Source organism: Pinus tabuliformis, chromosome 8, assembly GCF_031772625.1.
Source record: "Pinus tabuliformis cultivar Carrire ecotype Pingquan chromosome 8, CPIR1, whole genome shotgun sequence".
Taxonomy (NCBI): Eukaryota; Viridiplantae; Streptophyta; class Pinopsida; order Pinales; family Pinaceae; genus Pinus; species Pinus tabuliformis.
In genome coordinates, this window is record NC_142294.1 from 437,083,253 (window position 1) to 437,096,287 (window position 13,035).

The window sequence follows — 13,035 nt, forward strand, 5'->3', positions numbered from 1 at the left end:
AGATAAGGATGAGAAACATGATCCTAAGGTTGCTCCAGCAAAGATTGACAAAGATGAGTTTGCCATGAGTGCCCACGCATCTTTAAGAGGGAAATGGGGCGATATTGAGCTGTATTCGGGAGGACTACATATGGGAAGGATCCTTGAGGAGTCCACCTCTTGGATCAATTCCTTGCTACGGGAGCCCGAGCTTCAGCAGTAGCGAGATGGACTTAGTGTCAGATGAGGTAGTGGATTGTTTGGAGAGACAAATGCAGTAGTTGGAGACCAGAGACTGATCAATGCAGAGCAAGGTTGGTAGCAGTGCAGAAGTTAGCAATAATGCAGAAGATTCAGAGGGTCAGAGACTAGTAGCAGTCGGATTCCAACATTCATGGTATTACGCTGAACACAGTTAAGTTCAATAATTTTGGATATTTTTCAGTTGCTTCTCTCAACAACTGAGTTGCAGTACAAATGTAGTGTTAGCAACATAGCAAATGCAACATTTGAGAGGGAGTTGTAGTACATATGCAGCAGTGGCAGTGTCATGGGTAGTAGTACAGTTGCAACAACAACACAGTGTTGGTGGCAACAACAATGCGGAAAGGAGGTGCTTCAGAAATAGAGCAGCATGCAGTTGGACATTGTTGCTAGAGCACACTCCTTGCTAAGAGGGAGTGTTATTTTTTGGTAGCATTAGATGTGCTCTAGCCATGAAAATTGGTGGAGAGGCTAAGGCACATGAGTTCTAAAGAACCCAGAAACCATTTGGTGAAATTCCACCCGGATTGTATTTTATTAAAATAATTAATATTTTTAATGGGGTTCTTAAGTCTAAACTTAGGAAAATTAAAATATTAATGGGTATTAATCAAAATATGGGTGAGAATGATCTAGAAGGCGGATCAAGTCATGTTTTAATCTTAGCTGTTGATTAGAGACTTAATCTCGGCCGTTGAAGTCTCAACGAGAAAAGTATAAGAAGGAGGCTTGGGGTTCATTTAAAAACACACACGGAGAGAACAAATTGATTTGAAGTTCGATTTCTGGGGCTAGGAAGTTGAGAAATTCGAACTAGGTGATCAGTTGCAGCAGAGGAGTAGGGATATTTCGAGAGTACTGACAGAGAGGCGGAGAGAGGTTACTGGAGACAACTTAGCAGCTAAGAGGATTGATGTTGGGCCAATCTGGGCCCATGCAAAGCCAGAAGGGCCAGCACAAAAGCTGCCCTCCACGCAGAAAGCCAAAATTGTTGGAACAGCTGGGAATGCTGACGCAGTGGGCAGAAGAGACAGTGCAGAGCTGACACAGAGCCTGTAGATTCACGCAAGGCCTATGTAGGGCCAGTGCAAAACTAGTCGGGGTTAGCCAGTTTTGCTGCCGAATCAATCGGAATCTGCCGGGTGAAGTGAGGTAAAACTTACTCAGTTTTTCCGCCATTGTATTTTCTCTGTCACTGGATTGCCGGGAGGGCATCCAACATTTGTATTCAGAATTACTGCTTAATAATAGAAAACCCTCAGAGTTGCTGCACCGACTTCCCCTCATTGGGTTTTTTCGAGGCTATTTTGTCCAAAAATAAGTGTCATATGTATCTTGTTCTTTGCTCAGTTTTCTGTTTCATGTAATGATTATTGCATTGCATTCCTCTTTTCAAGAGGTCCAATTTCGATATAAATATCATCTCATTCTGACAAGCAGAAGTGGAATTTTGAATTTATTCTCTCTCATGCGCAAATTGTCAAGGTCGACCTCAATCAAATGTAGGCTCAAGAAGCCCAATGGATGTGTTTCGTCACCCTCAACAAATTGTATAAATAGGAGTGACCTCTCTTATTTGGACTTCACTCATCACATCATACATCTCTCTCTCCTGTCTTGATTGGTTTGTACAACTTGGGGACAATCTCTCTCTTCTTCGCACGTGTGGCAGGAGGCCAAATATTTTAGGGACAAAACAGGTTGAAATTTCAAAGAATCAGATTTGTGTTGACCAAGCCTCATTTGACCAAGTTTAACCTCGATCTTCAGGGCAAAATTTCAATTTCTCTATGTTGAGTTGTTGGGCACAGATTCCTTTGACTGGGTTTGACTGCACTGTTTTGCATTGACTTTGTCTCTCCTGGAAAGTTGAATTGAACTGTTGTTGACCAAGTTGCTTGGAGGACGTTTTGGTGTTGATTTGACCAGCGTTGACTTTCTGGTTAGGGTTGTAATTGACTGTTGTTGACCAACTGATTTTGACAGGGTTGTTTTGGCTATGTATTGGGCAAGTAAATTTGCTCTATGTACTTTCTCTCTCTATTGAATTATTGAACAATAATAAGAAGATTTGATCAAAGGGTTTTCCCCACATTGGGGTTTTTCCCTAGCATTCGCCAAATCTTGTGTTCTCCTGTCTTGGCTTTTCTTCTGTACATGCTGAAGAAATTTCAACCCCCACTCCAGTTATCAGTTTTCCTTATCACTCCATGCATTTAGTTTTAAATCCAAGCATGATAAAAATTCTAAAATCTGGAAATGATAATATTTTTCTGAAAACAAAAATTTAGAGATTTTACAACTGCTGGAATTGCAGAAATAAAACACAGCAAAATTATGACAGCCACGTACAGAAAATAACACAGTGATTTTTGGTCAATGTGACCCTGGAAAAACCCCCTACAACTCTTGGGGAAAACCAGTTTGAGAGCTCTTCTTTATTTATGAAAATGATTTTACAGAGAAACTGAAATACACAGTGAAAATTCTAGCAACCACAAATTACCACTTATCTCAATTTCCGTGCTTGAACTCCACCTCGAAAATCGTGCCAATCAGTAAACAGCCAAAACAATTTTTTTACAACAATAAAACAACATTAAATGTTGTACGACCAACCTTGAAAAACGTGCCCAGAACTTGTTGCCCCTCTTCCTCGATTTATGTGCCTTTCTCATGCTGTATAGTTTTTCCTTGGGATGCGTGCCAATAAACGCTGCTGCCCAGATTTCTGAAATGTCTTCTTGTTGCTCTCCTTCATTGCTCAGAAATTTTCTCCTTGCTCTCTCTTCTCTTTCTCTAAAATGCTCATGAAAGAATGAATTGATCTTTTCCTTTTATTCTCTAAATGACCTTTTGGGTTACCCTAAGATCTAATGAATAAGATTCATTTAGATCTAGGGATGAGAATAAATGTGCATTTAATTCTCACTTTCTATTTTTTATCTCACCCACTTAGCCTTTTATTTCCATAGTCACTTTTTCACTTTCTAATTCTTCATAGAGTTTAATAAAGTCACCTTTAAATTAGTATGTAACTTTACCACTTATAAAGTCACTTTTAAATTAGAATGTAACTTTATCACTTATAAAGTCACTTTTAAATTAGAATGTAACTTTACCACTTATAAAGTCACTTTTAAATTTATTTACTTTACCATTTATAAAGTCACTTTAGGTGAAAAGTAAAAAATAAATTTGGACACTTTTCCATAGGCCAAAGATCAAAGCCTTAGGGAACCACTTGTCCTCTTGTACCCAAATTTTAACACATGTTTTAATGTTCTATTTGCATTTACTATCAATGTGTTTAAGTTAATGTGATTGCTACTATTGGAAATTGTTATTGTGCTGATAAGGAACATTAGAAGTAAATTGTGCTAAAGCATAGAACATACCATATTTATCTAAAATTAACACTTCTCCAAGGTGGTTCAATTAGAAGGGAAGAGCTTGATTTGGGCTCTAAAACCAACCATGCTTGCCTTAGTACATCATAAGTATTTGGAGCACCCTTGTGGAGGGGTTAAACTTCTGGTTGCCTCCTATCTCAGTAGTATTATGATGCTGACTGCACCTATACCTCCTTACAATGATGACATAATGAGAAGAGTTTTCAGATTGATAGTAGAGACCTTTCAGGATTTGGATAACAATGAGGGTCCTACCTTTGGAAAGAAGCTAGAGATTCTAGAAGTCATGGCCATGGTTAGAACATATGACATCATGTTTGATTTGGACTGTGATGACTTGATCCTACAAATGTTCCAACTCTTCTTCAACATTAAAAGACATCATCTTGACACTGTCCAAACAAACATGCAGTCCATTTTATCTTCATGTATGGGAAACAATGAGGCCATTTGCGGGGAGTTGCAATGTAGATTGTTGGCCATTCGAAGTAGAGAAAAATTGGCCTTAGCTGCTGCTTATGAATTAGCTGAAAGGTTGGTTAAGAAAAACATTGTTCTGTTTAGGAGACAATTGACCGAGGAGGAGTTGCGGAGGATTGGTGGTGACCAACCATACAACAAGAATGAGCTAAGGAGGAAGGGTCTTTGCTTCATCTGCACGGAACCTTGGGAACTTGACCATCATGCTCGAGTGATGTAGGGGAGATGACATAGGTAGAGTAGGGGGAGATTCCTTCTGACTTTCAGGATGAGGATTCTTCTTTGGACGAGTTTATGGCTTCATACGAGGATGCCTTTGAGGAGCATGAGCAGTCATGTAGAGTTGTTGACAGCAGGCCAGATTTATATTCCAGTCTGTATAGTGAGCAATCAGTGGACCTTATGGGAGACATTCAGGGTGATGAGTCACTGGTGACAATTCAATATGAGAAGCATATGGTGGAGCATGAGTCAGCTAAGGAGGATGATATGCACAATATGCATGATGAGCCTTTTGTGGAGAGCCAGTTAGAGGTTCATGTTGAGCCCATGATAGAGGAGGATGAGCAACCATCTTTTGGACTAGCCATTGATGAGGAGCAGACAGATGCACAGACAACCAACAAGGTTGTAGTACTTGCAGACACTTGTCATCAGGGGGTGTTGGAGTCTGACATGATAGTTTTGCAGGAGGTTGGTAGACTGGAGGAGCATGGAGATCCCTGTCAAATGAGGGAGATGGTGGTGCATCCATCTTTGGGTCTACCCATTGATGAGGTGCAAACAAATGCAACGAAAGCTAGCAAAGCTACAACATTTATAGGCAACGACCCTCTCTAGGAGTACATAAATAGGGCTTGCAACACAACTTGCCCACTTTGGCCCATTATATGGAGAGGGTCAGGATTTATTGGATAGATCTTGTTAATGGACCAGACAAAGAAGCATGAGTTGAGCATGGACCACCGACAACATAGTAGATTTGTTCCATACATAGGTGTCCATGCATTCGATTCTTTCCACAGGGTAGATTGGTGGGAGATCATGAGTTGATACCCTATTGATGGAGCGATATTTCTAGTTAGGGACATAGTGCAACAAGATTCCTTAGATTTGAGGGATACATCATGTTCCAATTGGCTGTGGGATGTAGACCGCCTGTTCTTCAACATTACAATAGCGCTAGCCCAATGTTAGCAGGGTGGGATTGGCATTGGTCTATGCCAAGGGTTGGACTAGAGAGAGGTGATGAGTTGGTATTCTATTAGTGGAGTAGCATCTATGGCCAGAGACAAAGCACAACTAATGTCGTGGGGCATGGACAATGATTGGACGTGGTGGGAATGGGATCCAGGTGGATCTATTGACAGTAGTTGAGTCAAAGATGGGTTTGGGGTCCAGGTATCGAGGGATCCAATCATGTTTGGATTGCATGGAGTTATGATGTGGTCCAGTGGTTCATATGGGATCCTGGTATCAGTTTGGGGTGGGAGGATTTGTAATGTCCATATTTTTTTTCCTCTATAGTACAACTAGGATGGGTTTCTAAGGTATGTGATGGCGAGGCCGTAGGAGCAGGATTACGTCATCAGGGGTTCTGGAGGAGTTTTGAGGAGTTTTTATGGCTTCTGATGGCATTCACTTGGCATATTCCATCATTCGCACAACTTGCCTTTCATTCCATTGCGTTCCGACATCTTTAAAAAAAAAGAGGTGTTATTGGGTCTAACTTAATTAGTTATGCTCTGGGTGGCATTCCAGGAGGATCATTTGATGGAACACCTAAGTGTAATAGCTCGTTGGAATCAGAACGAGAATATCTACAGGATGGGATGTTGAGAAGTAATTTCCAGTGGCCAGAGAGAGTATGGTGGGTGAGTTACCATTTTCCCAGATTAAAAAATGCCCTTAATTAGTCATTCAATTAAAAAGGGGAAAAATAATTAATTGGAGGAAAAGGCCAAAAGTGACTTGAGTGAAATAAAATAAAATAAAAAAATCACTTAAGATAAAGTCATGGGAGGAGCTTCTAGAATAATAATAAAATAGTAGAATAAGATGCTCAGGATGCCATGAAAAACATGCTGCCCAATGTGCTTAGTCTTTGATGTGCAGATAACAGGTCTACGGTCCCAGGAGATTGTTGGTGTTCTCATCACCTCCCCGTTCGAGTACGTTCATACACTCTACTAAGAGCTCATGTCCCAGTTGGAGCCATATGTTACCCACCACTAGTGGGTGACACCTATAGGTGAATTTTTTCTCCTAGCTTGTCTTCAGCTGGCAGCCAACAACCCCTTGCAGCCACAAGATAGCTCGATGTGCCACCATTCTCCGCCACATGAGCCAGCCATATGTTCCCTTGCCCATTTGTTATGATCGTATGTTTGAAGGTGGGCATTCCAACCCCAAAGGTATGACTTTTCATTGTGTAATTGGGTATCTTTGCATACTTATCATGGACACATCTGGACATGGATTAGTGGGGGGATTCGACTGAAAGAATGGGCTTGTTTTGTACTTTTGTCTCATTGTCCAATTTGGTGGTTAGTTTTGTATCCTAGTCCCATGGGATCTCCTCTATTGGCTACTAGCTTTAGGAGTGGCACTACTTGGGAAAATGCCGATTTTGGTTGCGTGGTCTTTCTTCCCGACATAACATATATCAACCCCCTTCGACATCTTTCCCATTCGGGTCCACATTTGTCCATTGGGTCCATAAGGAGTTAGCCTCTCTCTCCCCTTGTCCAGAATTTGGGTTGGGCCTAGAACGATGTCCCGGAGGTTGATGCAGCTAAAAAGAAAGTTAAAAACATAATTTGGCCACTTACAACAGGAAATGTACCACAAAATGCAAAGGGTGGCTGGGACATACAAATTTAGCATGTGGGCAAAAGCCAAACATGAGCTCTACCCCTTATCATCATGGTCATCGCCTTGGTTCCTAGGGTCCCATATGAACCCCTTGCATCATTAAGGAACCCATAATTGTCCCAACCCGTGGTGCGCAATGAACTGCGCTACCCTAAGGGGGTATCCACTATTATATCATTCACATCATGCTCTCATTCCCTAGTGCCCCGAGCAATTATAAAAAGAAAAATCAATAAAAGGCAAAAGGCATACGATGAAGGGTGGAAAAACAAAGGCCGGGGTAACTCATGTACCATGATTGCAACCTCCTACATCTATACACCCAATTGTGGGCTCACTCATTATAGCTACCCTTGTACCATGGCATGTGGATTGGAGACTACCCTTGCTGCTCCACTCTGTTCCATCATTATTTCATATGACACTTGCCATCTGATGGATGTAGCATAGACCTGTCACTCTCTTAGAGGTTGATACCACCTGATAGGGTCCTTGATTAACCTCCTTCTTGAGCCTGGAGACACTTGTACATTCTAATGCCCATTATGGAAGGGCATGCAACTATGAAGTGCTCACTTGGTTCCATGATTTGTAAGCTCATTTGCTCAATCACACTGATGAATTGTTGTACTAGAAGGTGAGGAGACACATTGGATCTTATACAGGATTGTAGGTGGGTCTTCATCTTGGGGTTTGGTCTCCCTATACGAGATCCAAGCCCTCCAGAGGGTCATGATGGCACTTGTAGGGTGAGCGTTGAGAGCCATGGGCCTCTGCCATAGTAGAGGGCAAATAGCCACACCATGGGATCCTTTAGCACCACCTATTTCTTGTTCGTGTCCCAGTTATTTGATGATGATGATGCACTTGGACCACATTGCCCAACCTGCTACGCACCTGCACCACACACTTGGCAGTTGATCTAGGTCCTAGATGGGGTTTTGTCTCAGCTAGGGAGACAAGGGAGGGATTGCATCATCGTTCCAAACCTTATAGATGGAGCACATGCTTGCTTGATTCAGTTGGAGACCCATGAGGCCTTTCTTTGTGCCCCCACAACAACTGGGGACCACCATAGGTTATTTGTTTGGAGATTAAGGGGTGACCCCATTTATCATTGTTATTAGAGCCCTCCTATTCATTATGGCACATGAGGGACTTGATTTGGCCTTCCAATGATCCTATTAGCTATTGTTCTATCATTTCGGCCCTCTTGAGAGGAAGCTATTTGGTGGACTTGTCACCAATTTAGTTGTTATTTGCACATTAAAATATTAATTAGGGGATAATTGGGCTAAATTAGACCATTTGAACTTGTGAGAGGCTCATATATATTGATGAGACCTCATTTGCCGCTGATCATCACACTTGGGATTTTCGCTAGCCTCATTAGAGGATTTCAGCCTGCAATTTTTGGAGAGAATTTGGATGTTTTTGGGATGCACTTTGATGTATGGATATATTGCTATCTTTTTGGAGCTTCTAAATGCATTATTGATGGATGGATATACTTCATATTGTCTAGTAAGTGCCTTTTCTTGTTGAATATCTTTATGCAAATGTCTAATGCATGGAATTCTTTCTCATAGTGAAAATTTATGCCCTAATTTACTTGATATGGTGCAAAATTGTGATCTTGAGAAGTTTTGTGTGTGTTACTCATTGATGATATGAAATGAATGTTCCTAGTGGAAAATTGTTATAATTTTTCCATGAAACTCCATTAATTAATGTAATGAAGGTAATTGTTGAAAGAGGTAGTTAGGGCTTCCTCTTTTAGCCTCCTTGAAGGTCAATTTAACCTACTATAAGCACCCATGACTCCATTCTCCCAATGGTACATGCACTAGTCGAATTCCTTGGTGGTCACCCTTCCTTAAACCTTTTAAGTTTTTCTCCCTCTTTTTCTATTTTTGGCCCTAACTCTAGGAGGCCAACTAGGGCCTAGCATGAATTGCATTAGAGACATCTCCTTGGGGTGCAAATTGGTACACTATTGTGCTGTCTTTTTCTCTAAGTTCCCTCAAAGTTTCAAGCAATTCCCGTGACTAGTTTGAGAGAAATCTCAAGCCCTATCTCCAAAACCATTTCTATTCTTCACCTTCCTTGGTTAGTGGCATTTCTAGGGTCAGTTACTCTTGAAAACTCGTTGGAAGTTCACCTTTCTTTAATCCTTCCTTCTGATCCTTGCTTGACCTAGTAACATTGTTGATGATCACCCCAAACCCTAAGGCCTAGGTCTCTCTTGTGGTCCCAACCTTTGTATGATCTATATTTCACAAAACCTTAAGAGAGGTCCTCCTCCCTTTCTAGGAAACCTTGATCTAGGCATAACTCCTCTATTGAATATCCTTTCACTTAGGTCTAGGCCTCCTTCCCTCGAGCCTTTCTTGGAGAGCCCTTATTTTGCTTCTAAAACAAACAACCTATTATCTGAGCCTCTCCTTTGAATGGGCTTTCGAAATCACACTGTACATTGTTATTGACCTTATCATTCTAGTGATTTCCACCATAACGGGACTCCTCCCATTGGTGAAAGTCCGTAAAGAGCAGGGGACATTGACTGAGGTGACAGTGGGTCCTTGTTCTGTTTTTGCCATTTGATCTAGTAGTTGTCCCTTAGGAACCCCTCCTAGGACCCCTGCTAGATTGTGTGGTAACCGGGAGTAAAGATATTTTCTCTTGATATCTTTTGTTTTGTCATTCGTTAAAGGCAAAACATCACAAGGAGGGGGAAAATATAATTAATTCTAGTTAAAATTGATTACATGATGACCTATGGACCCCACTTAGCTAAGAATAGTCAGAACTGAAGTCAGGCAATTTGCCTTCTTCATTCTAGCAGGCTACCTTTTTTTAATTGTGAGAAAAATATTCTTTTCATTTGAAAAAAGTAGAAGGTTATAAAGGGTTATGGCCTCAAGAACATTTGGTTTATATATAGATGATGAGATGAAGACTGGAAAAATAGATTGTGACAAATATGTTTCCTCAGAGATTGTGATCCTAACTGCCCACTGAACCCATAAAATTAATGCTTTAAGTTTTGAAAGTGGCATCTATTTGTCTCTAAAAGAGCTGTAATAGTCAATGGAACTCCTAATACCTATGAAACATAGAGAATGACAAGGAGGCTGAAAATGTGCAGACTTCCTGCTGATAAGGAACCTTGCAGGCAGTCCCACAAATGCTTGACCCCCTTCATGGTGACTATACATCAGGTAATATTAGGTCACCGCAGCAGGGACTTTACAGGTGAGATAGAAGTGCTAAGGAACTAATATGGAATATCCAATCAGATTACCAAAAATACATGGGAGTGAGAAACCGACATGTTGTCAGAGAGAGCAGATTTCCTATTGAAGGGTTATCAAGGAATGCATTGTTGGAAGCCCAGCTATAAAATTTGAGCCCCGTCTAAATGAAGTATCACAGCTATGTAATCATCAACAGGCAGAAAAGAGGCCTCTCTGGCTGCAGAGTCAGCCTCGTGAGTTGTGCTACCTGAATATATGGGAAATTTGGAAGAAGCTGAATTTGCTGTTAATATCATGTTCCTAGCACAGGGGGGTACAGAGATATTTGATTAAAGAGCATACTTTCCAGCTATGGCATCCATTTGCAACGTTGGAAGCCCCATAAACATTTAGAGGAAAGGTTGAGATGATGTGCAATATTTAGTACCACTAATGTCCTATTTTTGGTGCTAAATATTGCCATCATCTCCAACTTACCGTTCTCAAAATTTATGGGGATTCCAAGGTGGTGGTGGACACCATAGCTGGAAAGATTGCTCTTATGAAATCTCTCTTAGACCCCTTGATAGGGGTCATTTGAAAAAGAGATAACATATCTATCCTAATTAAAGTTCATTTTTAAAGGATGAAATTTTATCATTCGTACTGCATGGGCTACCTAACTTTTAAAGTTGTTTCTGTTTTTATAATTCTTAATGAAAGTTTTAAACAATTGCCTACTTTTGGGCTTAGTGAACTTATAATTAAATATCCGCGCTCAGTAATTACTAAAGTTATTGTTTTCTCTGTGTGGTGTTTAACTATGGGGGCTTAGTCTATTCTATTACATTTCCAAAAAAATCATGGATGATTTAATATTTACAACAAGATTCAAAACTCAGGATATTGTTTCTGATTGTTTTAAAAGTTTAATATCCATTGATTCCTTGGCAGGTTATTTTAATTTATTTTGTGGAAAGATCAAGTGACAGGGTGACAATTGTTGGAAACAGAATAGACTATCTTCCAGAGCCTTTGAATATGTTTTCTATTGCAGCTCACTTTTAATATCTCTAATTTTGCAGGAGAAAAACTTATTGAGGCAGAGAAAGCAGGAGCTGATTTGGTGGGAGGAGAAGATTTGATTGCACAAATTAAAGGAGGCTTCATGGAGTTCGATAAATTAATTGCTTCTCCAGATATGATGCCAAAGGTGGGATTTGTCTTTGGAACCTAGCGGTGTTAAGTCTCCCTGGTCCACCCAAGCATTAAGTACATCTTTTAATTGAGCTTTTTCTGAAAAGAAAATGACTGTTTTTTCATGTTGGAACCTTTATTTATTGTATCTGCTGTGATCTCCTTATTCATTTGCTTAGAATGAGTTAAAACCAAATGATATCGAGCATATCTATTTCATGATGGAAACTTTGTTATTTCTGGAGATTCAGTATCAGCAAGTCATAGAGTTTGCAATTTTCGATCACAATGACTGAACTAATATGTTGTGCTGTGAATGAGAGATCGACTGTATTTATTTTTTCTTTACTGTAGGCTTGAAGTTGAGACATCCAGGTGTATAATATAGATGACCATGGTAGAAAGAACATGACATTCATTATACTGATGTTGATAAGTTTTCTTCTGGAACACACATATTCTAGATCTGCATTGGTTATCAATTTCAAACTAGTTAGAGGCCAAGTTTTCAGTATGCTATTGAATATGTAGAGGATTAATCAAGGTATGAGCAAACAATACTTACAAAAGGCAGCTAAATTGTTGGTGACGTAGTGATTCCATGGAATTTATAGTTGGACGATTTATGTCTTTACCTTATTATAACCAGACTACAGTTTCCAAGGTGTTATCATAATAGCTGGTTTTCAAAAAGCAGGACTGTATTTTCTTCAATCTTGAACATAATTTTTTTTTCACCTTTGCTAAATTCGTTATTTATGTGTCTGTTACTGATTTTTTAGTGGGGATGTTAAGGTCCTGGTAGCCTTGCTAGATGGGCACACACGACAAGGATCCAGTGTCACCTTGGTCACAGCTAAATTGTAGGTGACGTAGTGATTCCATGGAATTTATAGTTGGACGATTTATGTCTTTACCTTATTATAACCAGACTACAGTTCCAAGGTGTTATCATAATAGCCGGTTTTCAAAAAGCAGGACTGTATTTTCTTCAATCTTGAACATATTTTTTTTATACCTTTGCTAAATTCGTTATTTATGTGTCTGTTACTGATTTTTTAGTGGGGATGTTAAGGTCCTGGTAGCCTTGCTAGATGGGCACACACGACAAGGATCATTTGTCACCTCGGTCCAAGCCCCTGCTATTTAGGCCCAAAACACCAGAACAGCCAAGGGAGGAGTCCCTAAATATCACCGGCAACTATGGCTAATGTCCAATGCCTTATATGGAGTCAATGGAGTGGAGGTGTTTTTGATTTGTCTGCTGTTCTGTGTAAAAGCAATGCAGATTTCTAATCGTAGATGTTAGTAGCCAAAACAACTTAAAGGTATGGCATGTGACCTATAGATTTTGGTTTGCTAAATTTATCCTAACCAAAAATGTAATTGTTTATCAATTTTGATGCTTGGTTGAGTTATAAGTGAAAATAGCTTGCTCTCGTGTGAGAATATGTAAAATCTGTGTAAAAATGCAGGGATAATAACTTAGTTTGTCTAATCAGCTAATCCACCATGTGAAAAGACTTTGAGGGAGCTACTCTAAAGTGTGAAATGGTTAGAGGGTGATTATAGAGGCTTTAGGACCTTCCTTT

General features: G+C 40.1%; 1 protein-coding gene across 2 annotated transcripts in view; it reads left to right on the forward strand.

Moving 5' to 3' along the window:
• LOC149235930 (uncharacterized) overlaps nucleotides 1-13,035 on the forward strand; it is a 239,745-nt gene that overhangs the window by 45,550 nt on the left and 181,160 nt on the right. For both annotated transcript variants that reach the window (XM_089372282.1, XM_089372283.1), the window contains exon 4: nucleotides 11,332-11,459. In XM_089372282.1, the coding sequence (XP_089228408.1) occupies nucleotides 11,332-11,459 (128 nt within the window). The remainder of the gene's footprint in view (nucleotides 1-11,331; nucleotides 11,460-13,035) is intronic.